At 44.8% G+C, this 12,588-nt stretch overlaps 1 protein-coding gene across 1 annotated transcript; it reads left to right on the top strand.

Annotated features, from left to right (window-relative positions):
- The first annotated feature begins 206 nt into the window (after positions 1 to 206).
- Positions 207 to 12,106, top strand: rnd3a (Rho family GTPase 3a). Its single transcript, XM_029517934.1, has 5 exons — positions 207 to 458; positions 564 to 651; positions 7,542 to 7,651; positions 9,299 to 9,433; positions 9,633 to 12,106. Exons 1-5 carry the CDS (start codon positions 309 to 311, stop codon positions 9,879 to 9,881), a joined length of 732 nt encoding a protein of 243 aa, XP_029373794.1. The 5' UTR covers positions 207 to 308; the 3' UTR covers positions 9,882 to 12,106.
- Positions 12,107 to 12,588: the final 482 nt, after the last annotated feature.

The raw sequence follows: 12,588 nt of genomic DNA, 5'->3' as shown, positions 1-12,588 counted from the left end.
CAGACCAAATAAAGTCATTCAAATGAATTTTCTTCTGGATATAATAACGAAGTAGCCCTCTTTATTCTAATTGGACTAAAACTTGTGTTGCGTCCACAGGGGGCGCCATCTTGGAGGCTCGCGGGAGGGAGAGCAGCTGCCATTGGCTCGTGCGACTTTATAAATAGGGGCGCGTGTGCGCGGCCGGCTCAGAGCAGGCGGAGACACCGGGGCGTCCGCACCGACAGCACCGGCAGCACCGGGAACGCGTCCAGACGCCTCACAGGAGTGGACTCGTATTTTTTTACACCTCATCCCGACGGAAATCAATGAAGGAGAGACGCTCGTGCCAGAAATCATCTCTGAAATCCGCCATGGATCCCAGTCAGAGTGTGAAGTGTAAGATCGTGGTGGTGGGGGACAGCCAGTGCGGGAAGACCGCGCTGCTTCACGTGTTCGCCAAGGACTGCTTCCCCGAGGTGAGACAAGATGCGCGGTCACGTGTCAGATGAATGCATTTCCCATGAGGCTTCACCTGAAGCGTGTCTCTCTTGTCTCCCCCCCCCCCCCCCCCCCCCCCGCAGAGCTATGTCCCCACGGTGTTTGAAAACTACACGGCCAGCTTCGAGATCGACACTCAGAGGATCGAGCTCAGTCTGTGGGACACCTCAGGTAATGAGGCCGTCCATCAGCTCACCGTGTGTGTGTGTGTGTGTGTGTGTGTGTGTGTGTGTGTGTGTGTGTGTGTGTGTGTGTGTGTGTGTGTGAGATCGGTTACACTAATGCTCAGGTAAAAGGCACACATCATGACACGTACAGGTCCAGGTTGTATTTTTGAGCAACTGCATTATTCTGTGGCCTGTTTCAATAAAGCTGTGTTCAGCCTACCTCACAGTGGAGCTGGGGGGGGGGTGTCTTAAGAGCCACAACATATTTAATTTTATTTTTTTTTAGAGATTCATCAGAGGAATAGATTTCATGCTGGATTTTTCCCAGCAGAGCAAAGCCAAGGCAAGAAACAGGGGAGATAATGACAGAGCATATTCATACATCTGGAGGACACACTTCCCACTGGGGAAGTTATGTTGTGCAACATGTGCACTGGGCTCTGCAGCGTTTATCGCTTTGTGATTGGACTTTGGGTCCAAACTAGCTGTTGTGTCCCCTGTGTGTGTGTGTGTGTGAGAAAGGGGGGTAAACAAACCCACTTTCCCATCCATCAGTGCCTGAGCGGTGAATAGCATAGCAGTCAGGCATGAGTGAGGCGTCTGCTGTGTGTATGTATGATGGGCGGGGACAAGCCGACAGCCAGCTGTTGCTGGTCTCTGGCCTTGAATTCCTGAGCAAGACCGAGTGTCTTGAATGTAAAGATCGCCTCGAAGCACAATAACAAAACTACACAACAGTTTGCTAATTCAGATTTTACACAAACGCAGCCCAAGCGACAGATGGATATTTGAACTTTTCCTCGGATTTCCCTCGAGTACAACTGAAAATAAAAGCATCAGCAGTTAGTTGTCTCCCTGCTAGGTAACACGGCAAGCTGGCAAAACAAGGAGCTCAAATTTCAAGTTCCCCCACCCACCCCCTACAGTATGAGTGTGTTTTCGATGTGGAAAGTGGAAGAAATGAAAGCCAGCCAGATTGAGAATGATGTTTTATTGCGATGTGTTGGCCGGCAGCCTGGAGCTATTTTTCTTTTTCTTTCAGCTTCATAAAACAACCAAAGGAAAAGGAGGAGGGGGTTCCTATTAGATCAGTGTGTCTGAAATAGAGACAAGTCTCCCCCCTCCCCAGCCCAACTTCAGTCCGAACCCCCACCTATCACTTGCACATGAGAATGTACACACCCAGTGACTGATTGATGCAGCTTTCAGCTTGACTGGTCCCTTTGTAGAGACGCCCATTGGCTTTATCTCCTGAGGTGTGCAGGAGAATTGTGTGTGTGTGTGTGTGTGTGTGTGTGTGTGTGTGTGTGTGTGTGTGCGTGCACGCATGACCCCAGCATGCACTCGGCCAACAACCAGGATGCAGGGATGAAGACAAGCAGTAGACTGCCACCCCCTTCCCTCACAAACGCACACCTCCGCACTGTGGTGGTCTTTGTTCTGCAGTGATGGGCGGCCTAATGAGCAGCCTGGTGTGTGTTTAAAAGGGAGGGTGATGAGGGTAATTCAGGTCATTAAGGTAAATGCCTGCCAGTTGTGTTGCTTTCCTTTTGTCCCCCTCCACCCTGCTTGTCTGTGCTGGCTCTGCTTCCCAGCCCGAGGGTGGGGCCCGCTGGGGCCGAGGCCACAGCCTTTGATGCTTGGTGCTTCTTTCACCAGCAGAGGAAGCAGTTTGTGTTGTCCGCCTGCGTGTCTCAATGGGCTGCATAGGTGTCTGTTTGAGAGTCAAACAGGAGGATAGGAAGCCGGTGAAGGTAAACAGAGCAGCCCCTTTGGCCCAGCGCCTACATGCCTGAGGCCTCTTCTCATTTTCCACTGTAGAAATCTTAGAGCAGGTAACCCCAGCTGCAAATACTGGCTATTTTTATTACTGACCATTTAGTTTCTCAAATGTCTGAGAACAGCACATTCTCCTAATGCCACAGGTCTTTAAGATGCTTGTCAAACAGTCCGACTCCAAAGTTATTTAATTTACAAAGCAGGGGAAATGGTGGTAAATGGTTCAAAATTCTCATAAGAGAAGCCATAGCCAATAAATGTTTTAAACACTGACATAGCTGTGTGTCTTTTGGCAACCTGGGTTAAATCACTCTTTTTTCGTTGGTTGGTCTCCACCAACTCATGAGGGAAATATCTGCCTCGAAAACCGCCAAATGTTCCACTGTGGGAACCAATTTTGCTGTTTTGGGGCCATTTGCTGTTTATTGGAGCAGTTCTTCTTGAAAAACCTGCTTCATAGATCTGGACATCAGAGCAATTAGATTGTATTATATATATATTCACTGAAGCACTTTGCAGAGCTGAGAGTGACTGTAAATATCAAAAAAAGTAATTAGAGCAAGCTTAAATTTCACATCGTTTAATTACCTGCCAATCAGTAAACACTTCAGTGCTTATTTGTGGAACATGGACTGATTTAAACAGATTTCACACCTTTGCACTGTTGAAATGTTCGTACTGTACTGTAGGAAAAGATGCATTTTTCCTCCTTCAGAAATCTGAGTTGTTTGCGCCAACCCTCTGAGGAAATTTCCCAAAGCTAGGACAAACAAAAGCCTCAATAAAATTGAGTCCGGGAAACACAAAAGTCTCAGAAGCTCAGGTGTTTTTACAGCACAGCCTCTTAAAGATGTGTGTTGGATCACGCGGATCTCATTTAATGATGTTCATCCCAGAGATCCGTTTGGAAAATGTTGTTCTCTTCTTTCTTTCTTTTTTTTTTGGAGGGGGGGGGTTTATTTGTTTGTTTAGTTGAACAGCTGCCACCTCTGCACATTAAAAGACAACTTTCTTTGAAAACAGGAAGGAAATTAGAAAAAGAAGGAAGATTCATAATGACATTTTGGCTCGAGTGGTGCAGATTATCATTTCCTTCTGTGGAGCTTTCTGCATGTGCTGCCTCCCCTGTAACACTGGACAGCTTAGTTATGAGACTTTTCCATGCTTTCTATAAGCTCCGCTGCTCACACACACACACACACACACTGTGCCCCCTTCATTCCTCTGTCGGCGGCCATTGTTGCATTGGATCACATTTCTGGGCTCAGCGAATTGGAGCCACATGTCTGGCATTCCTCAGACTAAAGGTTTCTACTTCCTCCTCCACAAAGACCCCTATTGTGTGCAGCAGGCCCAGATCCTTGGTGGACTGAGAGCGAGGCGGCGTGGTTCACTAAAGCTCTACCTCGGCTCCGAGGGAAAATTGAATCTCAATGAAATTTGCCAACCGGTGGTGCAACAGTGATACAGCATTTGAACTGATGAAATCCGGGGAGAGATTAATGGACTTCCTGTCTGCTAATGTCATGGAAGGACTTTCTGTGTGATGTTACAGTAAAGCCTTTGGCATCTAGATACTTAGAAACATGACTCCCCTCCCTGAGCTTCCTGTTCACATGTGTGGCCTACGTTGTAATTTGGCATTGTACTCAACTCACACTTTGTTGTCATTAACACCTGCAGATTTTGTGCAGGTAAATCTTTTTGGCTTGTACCTTTCAAAAGAATGTGAGATGAGGTGAAACATTTATTTTCCAACTCATGATTCATTATAACATATTTAATAGTAAGATAGTCAGATTCCAAACAGCTAATTTTGTAACCTTACATTGTGTTGAAGTGCATCGCACTGTGTAATATAGTTGTGCTGTGTTGTGTGAGGCCTTTTCATCCACTGATAAATCTCAGTAACCACAGCAACTACAGCTGATAACGGCTCCGTTTAACCTGCTCTTTGTCTTCTGCTCCGATGGTGTTAAACATGCCTGACCAGAGAGACGTTATCTATTTAGGCAGGATGGTGTTCCTCAAGGCTTTACGCCTCACACACACTCGCTCGCAGACGCACATTCGCTCTAGCCTTCAGCTCAGCTATGTTAACTATGCACTAAATCAGCAGGCCTGCAGACCTGTTGCTGAACCTCCAGGCTCCAGCCAACTCACCTCATAGGTTGGACTGCATGTGTTGCTGTGAGATCGAGAGCGTTTTTCCACGTCAGTCAGCCTTCATTGTATGAGAGATTCCTCCAGAGAGTGGAATTTCCTGAACATCATGGAATATTTTTTCACATCTGGGAATGTAAAAAAAGTATTCAATGAGTCAGGGCACATTTTCCGTCATGTTTCATGTATGGAAGAGTTTCCATCTTTTCCATCTTGGAAGAAAGGAAAAGGACTTGGGCGCCGATTCATTCCAGGACCAGAGTGGAAGTTTGCTATTGATTCTCATCACTCTGCATCCTCCAATGTCACCGTGCACTATAGGACTGAATGCTAAAGGGAATATGTTTAAGGGAAGACAGAGGAGCTGCAGAGTGTGTCAGTGTGTTTAGAGGACAGAGAGGGAAGACAGGGTGTGTGTCTTCCTTCCAGATTTAGAGATCCTGTGGGAGAACAATGACAGGAGCTAATTAGGTGGCAGTCACCAGGTCCGTGTGTGTGTGTGTGTGTGTGTGTGCGCGCGTGCGTGCGTGTGCATTAGCCAACCTATCTTTCCAGTTGGCAGGAAGATGACCTCAAAGCTGAGTTTAGACCCAAATGCTGGCCTGATGTAGTTCCAGCTCTGCAACAAAAGGCAGCTCTCCTATTAAAATGTCCTGAAAAGCATTCACACACCTAAACATGTCACACACTTCGTTTTCCTGTTTACAGTGGGGAGCTTGAAATGGTTTTGGAAATGTATTGAGGGCAAACCCAGCTATAAACACTGACATCTCCAGGTAAATTCAGTGGAGTATGTGTAAACACTTGGGGGACATGTGAACAACAAGAGCTCACACACTCCACCAAGCAACACTGATGTGTGTCTCCACACGTCAGCCAACTTTTGCTGCTCCCTCCAGCTGCAGTCTTACTTTTCCTGTGATCAGTACCAGGCAGCGAGGGCTGGTGGGGAAGGAAAAACCCAACAGTGCAATGCGGTCATGATTGATTGCAAGACAGCCATGAAAAATGGCAAAGTAAATTCTTGGGGGGGGCGTCCCACATTCCTCCTCGGCTTGTACTTCCTGTGCTATGCTGTCGATAGCTGCGCTCGCTGCGCAGCGTGGAGCCTTTTTGTTTAGGAGGTGTCACCTATCAGATTGTTTTCCAAAAAATCCTCCGCAAGAGGGAGCAGACCGGCAGGAAGTTGTTGCTGGGGGAAAAAAAAGCAGGCCTGCACATTCCCATCTGAAACGTATTATATTTCGATCAAGCCATCAAAGTAATTTCTTCTGTCCGTAGTTCACTGACTTTGAGTTTTTGAAATGGTAATACTCATTCGTAATAGTCACACAAATGAGCTGAGTCTGGATTGCCCATGAGGAGCAACATTTGGAAAAGTGATACTGTAGAGCTCTGGCTTTTAGCCACAATACACCATTTCTACACTAACCCCCCCCCCCCCCCCCCCCTTGGAAACATAAAACGTCCCATCACTGCAGCCTCACCCATCCCATTAAAAAGTTTAATAAATCGCCAAAGCTAAAGAGAACTTTGTTAGATGCCAAAATCACTCAGTAGGAAACCTCTTTATTTATTCAGGTTTTTTCAATTTACTTGTTCTGTGCTCATTATAGCTCGAAAATCAGATTAACATGAACATTTAAACACATCACGCCACCATGGTAATTGACTTCGAATGCTCCTTTTCTCTGTAGCTGTAACTTTGGTGTGGTTTTCTGAGAGAGATTAACAAAACGTTTATCTTTATATATAAAAGACACTCAGATGCCAGTTTATTAGGAACACCTACCTTAATTTAATGCAGCCTAATACGACAAGGATGATTGTAAAGTTTAATTAAGGTGTAATAAAAATTCCCATTTCCTTTTTCTGTCATGAAGTAACCCTCAGCATGTTCAGACACTTGTGATGTAGAGTTATGGACATAGAGTCAGATTTCAGTTGCACAGAAATCAGTCGTTCCATTAGTCAGAGCAGATTCAGACCTGGAAGGAAGTGCAGTTTGTTTAAATGGTGTTGTCCCACACCCATGAACTGAACACTAAATCTTTGCGTGTGTGTGTGTGTGCGCGCGTCTGTGTCATGATACATTCCTGGCTTTTTTTTTCCACAGCAGTGTTTAGAGAGGACCTCCCATGGAAACATCAGTTACCAAAAACAAAATTCTCCAGATTTTTGGCAGCTGGTTGCGTGTGGTCAGCTCTTGAATGTCATGTGGCCTTGACCTATCTTGACGCGATGCCACCTTCAACCCCCCACCCATCCTCTCCAGACCTATACGAGTCTGGTGGAGCGATGGGTGTCTCCCTCACACATGGTTTAAATTTTGCTGGAGGGAGTCATTTCCTCGCTCTGAAGTTCTGTTTCTCCAGAGAGGATTTCTTCAGCGACTGATCCTGTCGCAGTCAGCACATTTTTCTGACTGATGCTGCATATTTGTTTTTCTCGCCTCGTTGCTATGGATTATTAGTTGAGCTGCAGTCATGTCTGCTGAGTTTGTCAGAAACGCTTTGAATTTCAAACCAGTCATTTGACCTTGTTCGTGCATATGCATATTGTACAAATGTAGAAGTATCATCCATCCTTCACAGCCCTGAGCAACATCTGCTTCATCTTGTGACACATTGTTAAATTTTCTCTTCTAAAACGCCACTGTGAAGGCTTTTCCTGGAGCTGCATCCCTGAGTGTAAAAGAGCAAATCTTGAAAATATCTTTTTCTCTGAGTCTGGGAAAAATTTAAGCTTGTTGCATGTTCATGGGCGGAGGAGTTGAAATGATTTCTGCAAATTGGTTTATTAGAATGAACTGAAAATGGGGTTATACTGACAAGTTGTGTTGCATAAACTTGTGCCGTGTGCCAATTTGTCCATGTCATTGTGTAACGTCTTCAAAGAGCAGCCAAATTGAATCTGAATGTTTTGTGGGTTTTTTTTCTTTCTTTGTTTTAGGATCTCCGTACTACGATAACGTGAGGCCTCTCTCCTACCCGGACTCGGACGCCGTCCTCATCTGTTTCGACATCAGCCGCCCTGAAACACTCGACAGCGTGCTGAAAAAGGTTTGTTGCTCTACATCGACTCGGTCATCAAGCCTTTTGATGTACTTAGTGGTCTTAAATCTCAGCTTCTAAACTATTCCTTGACTTTAAAGTCTGATTACTTTGATTTTGTTTGATGTGCTGACAAAAGCCCATGTTGAATATAGCTGGATCAAAAGTGTAGGTTTTATTTTTCTGTAGTCACGGTCAGATCTTGTGATGTAAAGTTGTAAAGCCGTATTGTGATGGAAGGTCGCTGGGTGAAATCCCCGGAGAGGCTGGGAGAAGGAAGTAACACTCTCTGCCGTCTTAAACTCCCTTCGAGGTGTCGCTGAAGCAACAGTTACTCACATGAAGCCGCTGGTGGTTATTATCTGATGACTGTGGCTGACGAGCACATGTCTAAGTGTGTGCTGAACATGAAGCAGGGCAGGAAGCATCAGCCATCTGACCGGTGAAAGGATGTCATGAGCTTGTTGATGTAAAACACATCTGGTATAAATTACAATCCAGTCGTACCAAGTCTTAATTAGAGGTCTGCACATCCAGTTAACTTTGTAATCAAAGCTGAACTCAGCTGGTTCCTTCACATACAGTGAGAACCAGACCCAGGACCTGCAGATAAGAAAGCAAGGCCTTGTTTTCCAGAAAGCAGCGTGCTTCCTCGCCAGTCCAGGTCAGGCCTGGATTTGTCCCTTCTGGGTGATTGACTCGATCAGACCTGCGGATTGAAGCTTGTAATTGAGTGAGGTCGGTGTTGGATCTCAGTCTTGAGCATCATTTCTGTGCTCAGATCTGCCCGCACGAATCTCGTCCAATCAGGACCAAAACAGCCCGTGACCCGTAGCACACACAGACCTCATTCTTTTGGCCAATACAGATTCTGCTTGGGAGCAAATCTCAAACATGTACTCTTGCATTAGGACTAAACTGGATTTTTAAATCTGATAGTTTGAAGTGAGCTCTGTGTAGCAGCCATCATGGAGGTCTGTTTTATACACTGTGACTGAAACTATAACGTTTGAAATGCTGCTGTTCTGCTGCTCCCCCAAGCTACAACATGTGTGTTTAAGAGCTGTAGGAACTGGAAAGCCTTTGTACAAGCCATGTGATCAAACTGTATTTTTCCTTCGTGGTGTCAGCCAAAGGCCACATTTCAGACAATGTTGGAGTTAGTCTTGGTCCAGTTCAGGGCAAAGAGGAAGTAATGGACACGTTTCCACAAAACAACTTCCTCTTTGGACATCGCTGAACTTGATCCTGTGACCAGACAGCCTGACAGCCAGCCGCTCAGCCCTCAAGCACATTATCCTCTGATTTCAATCCCCTGGAGAAATACCATCAATCACATTGCATTTATTGTCGTCAGGGAGGAAACATGGGGATTATTTGTTGTTTCTTTCCAGGGTTCAAAGTGTGAGGGGCTCCAGGAAGTGCCAGCCTTAACCTTTGTACTTAAAGGGCTTTAAACACAATTCAATCGTTGGCTTCAAACTGGAGGCTTTGTGTGCTTTCTGTTTATCTGTGATTTTCTTGGACATTGTGACCCATTTGTTTCAATTTGCAATCACAGCAGAGGCAAATAACTCCCCTTTTTCCCCCAGTTTGTATGGAGCTGTATGGAGAAAACATCGTATTCTCTCTGAGTGTGTTTGTGTTTCTCCACAGTGGAAAGGGGAGATCCAAGAGTTCTGTCCCAACACTAAGATGCTTTTAGTTGGATGTAAATCGGACTTGCGCACTGACTTGAGCACGCTGGTGGAGCTTTCCAACCACAGACAGACACCCGTCTCTTATGACCAGGTATTTCAATGCAATTTTGTGACTAATCTCTGAATAACTGCTCATTGTACTCTGCTATAAGCCAAGTTTAATTGATCGCTAAGAGCCACAATCCTTCCGTCATTGTTGACGTGAGCACATGTGCTAACTTGTAGCTGACCTGACCCCCCCTGGGCTTTTATTCCGGTGCTGACCATATCTGGCATCTTCGCTCCTTTAGGGTTCGAGCATGGCCAAGCAGATCTCAGCGCCCTACATCGAGTGCTCGGCTCAGCAGTCGGAGAACAGCGTCAGAGACATTTTCCACGTGGCCACGCTGGCTTGCATCAACAAGAACAACAAAAATGTCAAGCGCAGTAAGGCCACCCGTGCCACCAAGAGGATTTCACACATGCCCGGTAGGCCTGACCTGGCAGCAGTGGCCTCGGACCTCCGGAAAGACAAAGCCAAAAGTTGCTCAGTCATGTGACTGATCAAAGTGAGGAGGATTAGACTGAGGAGAATGAGGACAGAGCACAGTGTAAGCAGGAATCTGCGGGGCAGCCCTCTCTCCTGCATGCAAAAGACCCCTTATTTGTCTGAAGAGGGGTTTCATAAGCTTCAATTCATGTACATGTTACTGGAATACTCTGCACAAAGGAAAACTCAATGCATAGTAGATTCCCACTTCACGTGGGGCCCCCCACCCAATCAGACAAGGAAGCTATCAGTCAGCAGACTACCTGCTTGAGGAAGTGACCCACTTCCTCTGGGAGAACGAGGCGGACACGTTCGAGGCTTTCCACACCAACAGGAAATGAGCAGGAGGAGTGATGTCATTAGGCGGACGCTCATTTGTCAACGAAGGGTTTCAGAGTATTGATCTTATGAATGAGACCCAAAGTTGACAATGGAGGTTTGTTGCCTGGGGGAAAGAGGAGGAGCCGCTGTTGTTTGTGCTGGATCAAAGACTTTTTGCCCAATGGGCTCATACAACAACTTGTCCCTGTGGTTTGGATCTGATTCGTTCTCACCCTGCTCCTGTAACGTTTAGTCTGTGTGCAGAGGAGATTAGAAGAGGACTTTCTTAGACCTGCGCAGAGGAACCCTGACGCTGTGTGTCCCTTGTCTTCGATATGTCGTCTGTATAATGTGAAGTCATTGGTGTGTAACTGCGTCTTTCTTTGTTTTAGCTTCATCCTAATTAGTTGCTAACATGAACAGCTGAAACATTAATGGCAGCCTGAGTTTCATGCTACAGGTCTGAAGCAGGTGGACTGCCACTGTGTGCCATTTATTTCCTCTCCAAAGCTAGAGCTGCATTTGGACTCTCTGAGGGTAGCTTGGTTGACTCATTCATGTCCTAAATGGAACTGGGGAGCTGAAAGCAAAACCTGCATTCAGCCTCTGGAGTTCGGCAAACATTTCCTTCAGGCCACATGATGATCAGGCGTAATTTGACCCTTTGTTTTTACCCATATCAGTTTTGAAATGAGAAAACAGAAACGACTTGCATAAAACATTTAAAATCCATTAAAACGCCAAAAGGCTTAAATTACAAGAGAGAATTGGCTAATTGCGTTAAATGAGGACGTCCTGAGAAGTGACAGCTGGTGTAAACTGTGACTCACTTTCCCAGCCCACTTTACAGAGGGAGTGGAAATGAAAAGCAACAACTCCAGCTGGTTTTTTAGGCACCGACTCTGCTGTTGGGTAATATCTTCATAAAGGCCCAGTCCAGGCTCAGTGTTCAGCATTCACACAAAATAAATTCATTCAGTTTTTCGAACACCAGGAAACAGTCTTGACAGTGTTAACGTTTGAGGTAGCACAGCCTATTAGATACGTTGCACCTTTCAATTTGATTTTAATATTAATTTGATAAACTGCTCAGGTTTTCACACTAATGCAAAATTCAAAGGTACAAATAAGTTTTTTGACTGAATGCAACAAAATACCCTTTGTAATGCTGAGAAGATTTGTCAGCCCCATTCATTAACTCCTTTTTTTTAAATGAAGTGGTTAAAAACAAAAAGGGAGCAGCAAGTTAATGACACAAACATAAAATTAGTCCCTAGCTACAGTAACTGACCCATCAGCCCATTTTTATTCTCTATATTGTCATTTTAGATTTTTGAACTATGACAAATGAGTTTCTTTCTTGAATTCTGACTTATTAAATTGAATTCTAGTGCAATTTAAAGAGCAGTTTAAAAATCAAAGGTAATCATGCACTTTTAATGTAACTTTCAAACTTTCACATTAGCTTGATCAAATGCCATCAAATTCTGCGGCCCCAACTGTTATCTTTATCTTATCTGTTGCCTCTTCCCCATGTACACTATCATGTTTTCTTGAATGTCGATGTCACCTTCAAAATGTCTTTGCCATTGTTGTTGTTGCAATATTTATTGAATTATATATTTTCCCTTTAGAATAAATGCAAATGGAAGTTAAGAGAAGCGTTTTCTGTTTATTGCGTGAGGGGGAAAAAAAAGTTGTGAATTTTAAGATTTTGAGTCTTGGAGTTTTATATCATATCATAGCAGTCTGTGAGACTTTGTTGTTCACGTTAAAGTTGATGCATTTAGAGAAGTGGTGCGTAATTTGTCCTTCAACGTGATCATTTGCGTGTGAGGTTGTGAGTAACATCACAAAACAAAAGAGCTTGTGTAAACACAGATGTCGGTCATACCCGCTAAAAACATGCTCTCAATAAAGATCTGATGGATTCCACCACCTGTGATGGAAACTAATTCATTCATGGCATGTCTTTGCATTCCCGTGGCATCGCCCTCTTGAGTTGGATATAAAACCTTCAAATTCTGATGAATGGAAATCAATGGATCTCTACATCTTCAATTAAAAACATTTTAGTTTGGTGCTCATGAGACGGCCCTGTAAATGAGACTAATGTTTGCAGAGTAAACAGCTGTGAGCGTGCAGCTCAGGTGTGGCCTGTAAAGGCCTGTTTGTTTCCTCCTCTGTGACAAAGACCTGCAGCGGAAACATGATGGAGATATTCAAACATGCCCGCAGTCAACTTTCTTAGAAACATTAAAGGAAGTCCACTCTTCCTCTGGCTTTTGTCTCGGCTTTAGAGGATCATGCAGAGTTTCCTTTTGGTCTATTCAGACTCTTTAAGGCGGTTTATTATAGTTAATGACCAAGTTAGGTTGGGGCAGGATTATTTATGT

This window comes from Echeneis naucrates, chromosome 2, assembly GCF_900963305.1.
Source record: "Echeneis naucrates chromosome 2, fEcheNa1.1, whole genome shotgun sequence".
Classification (NCBI taxonomy): Eukaryota; Metazoa; Chordata; class Actinopteri; order Carangiformes; family Echeneidae; genus Echeneis; species Echeneis naucrates.
The sequence above is the reverse complement of the archived record's forward strand: the minus strand, read 5'-3'. Positions and strand labels throughout refer to the sequence as shown.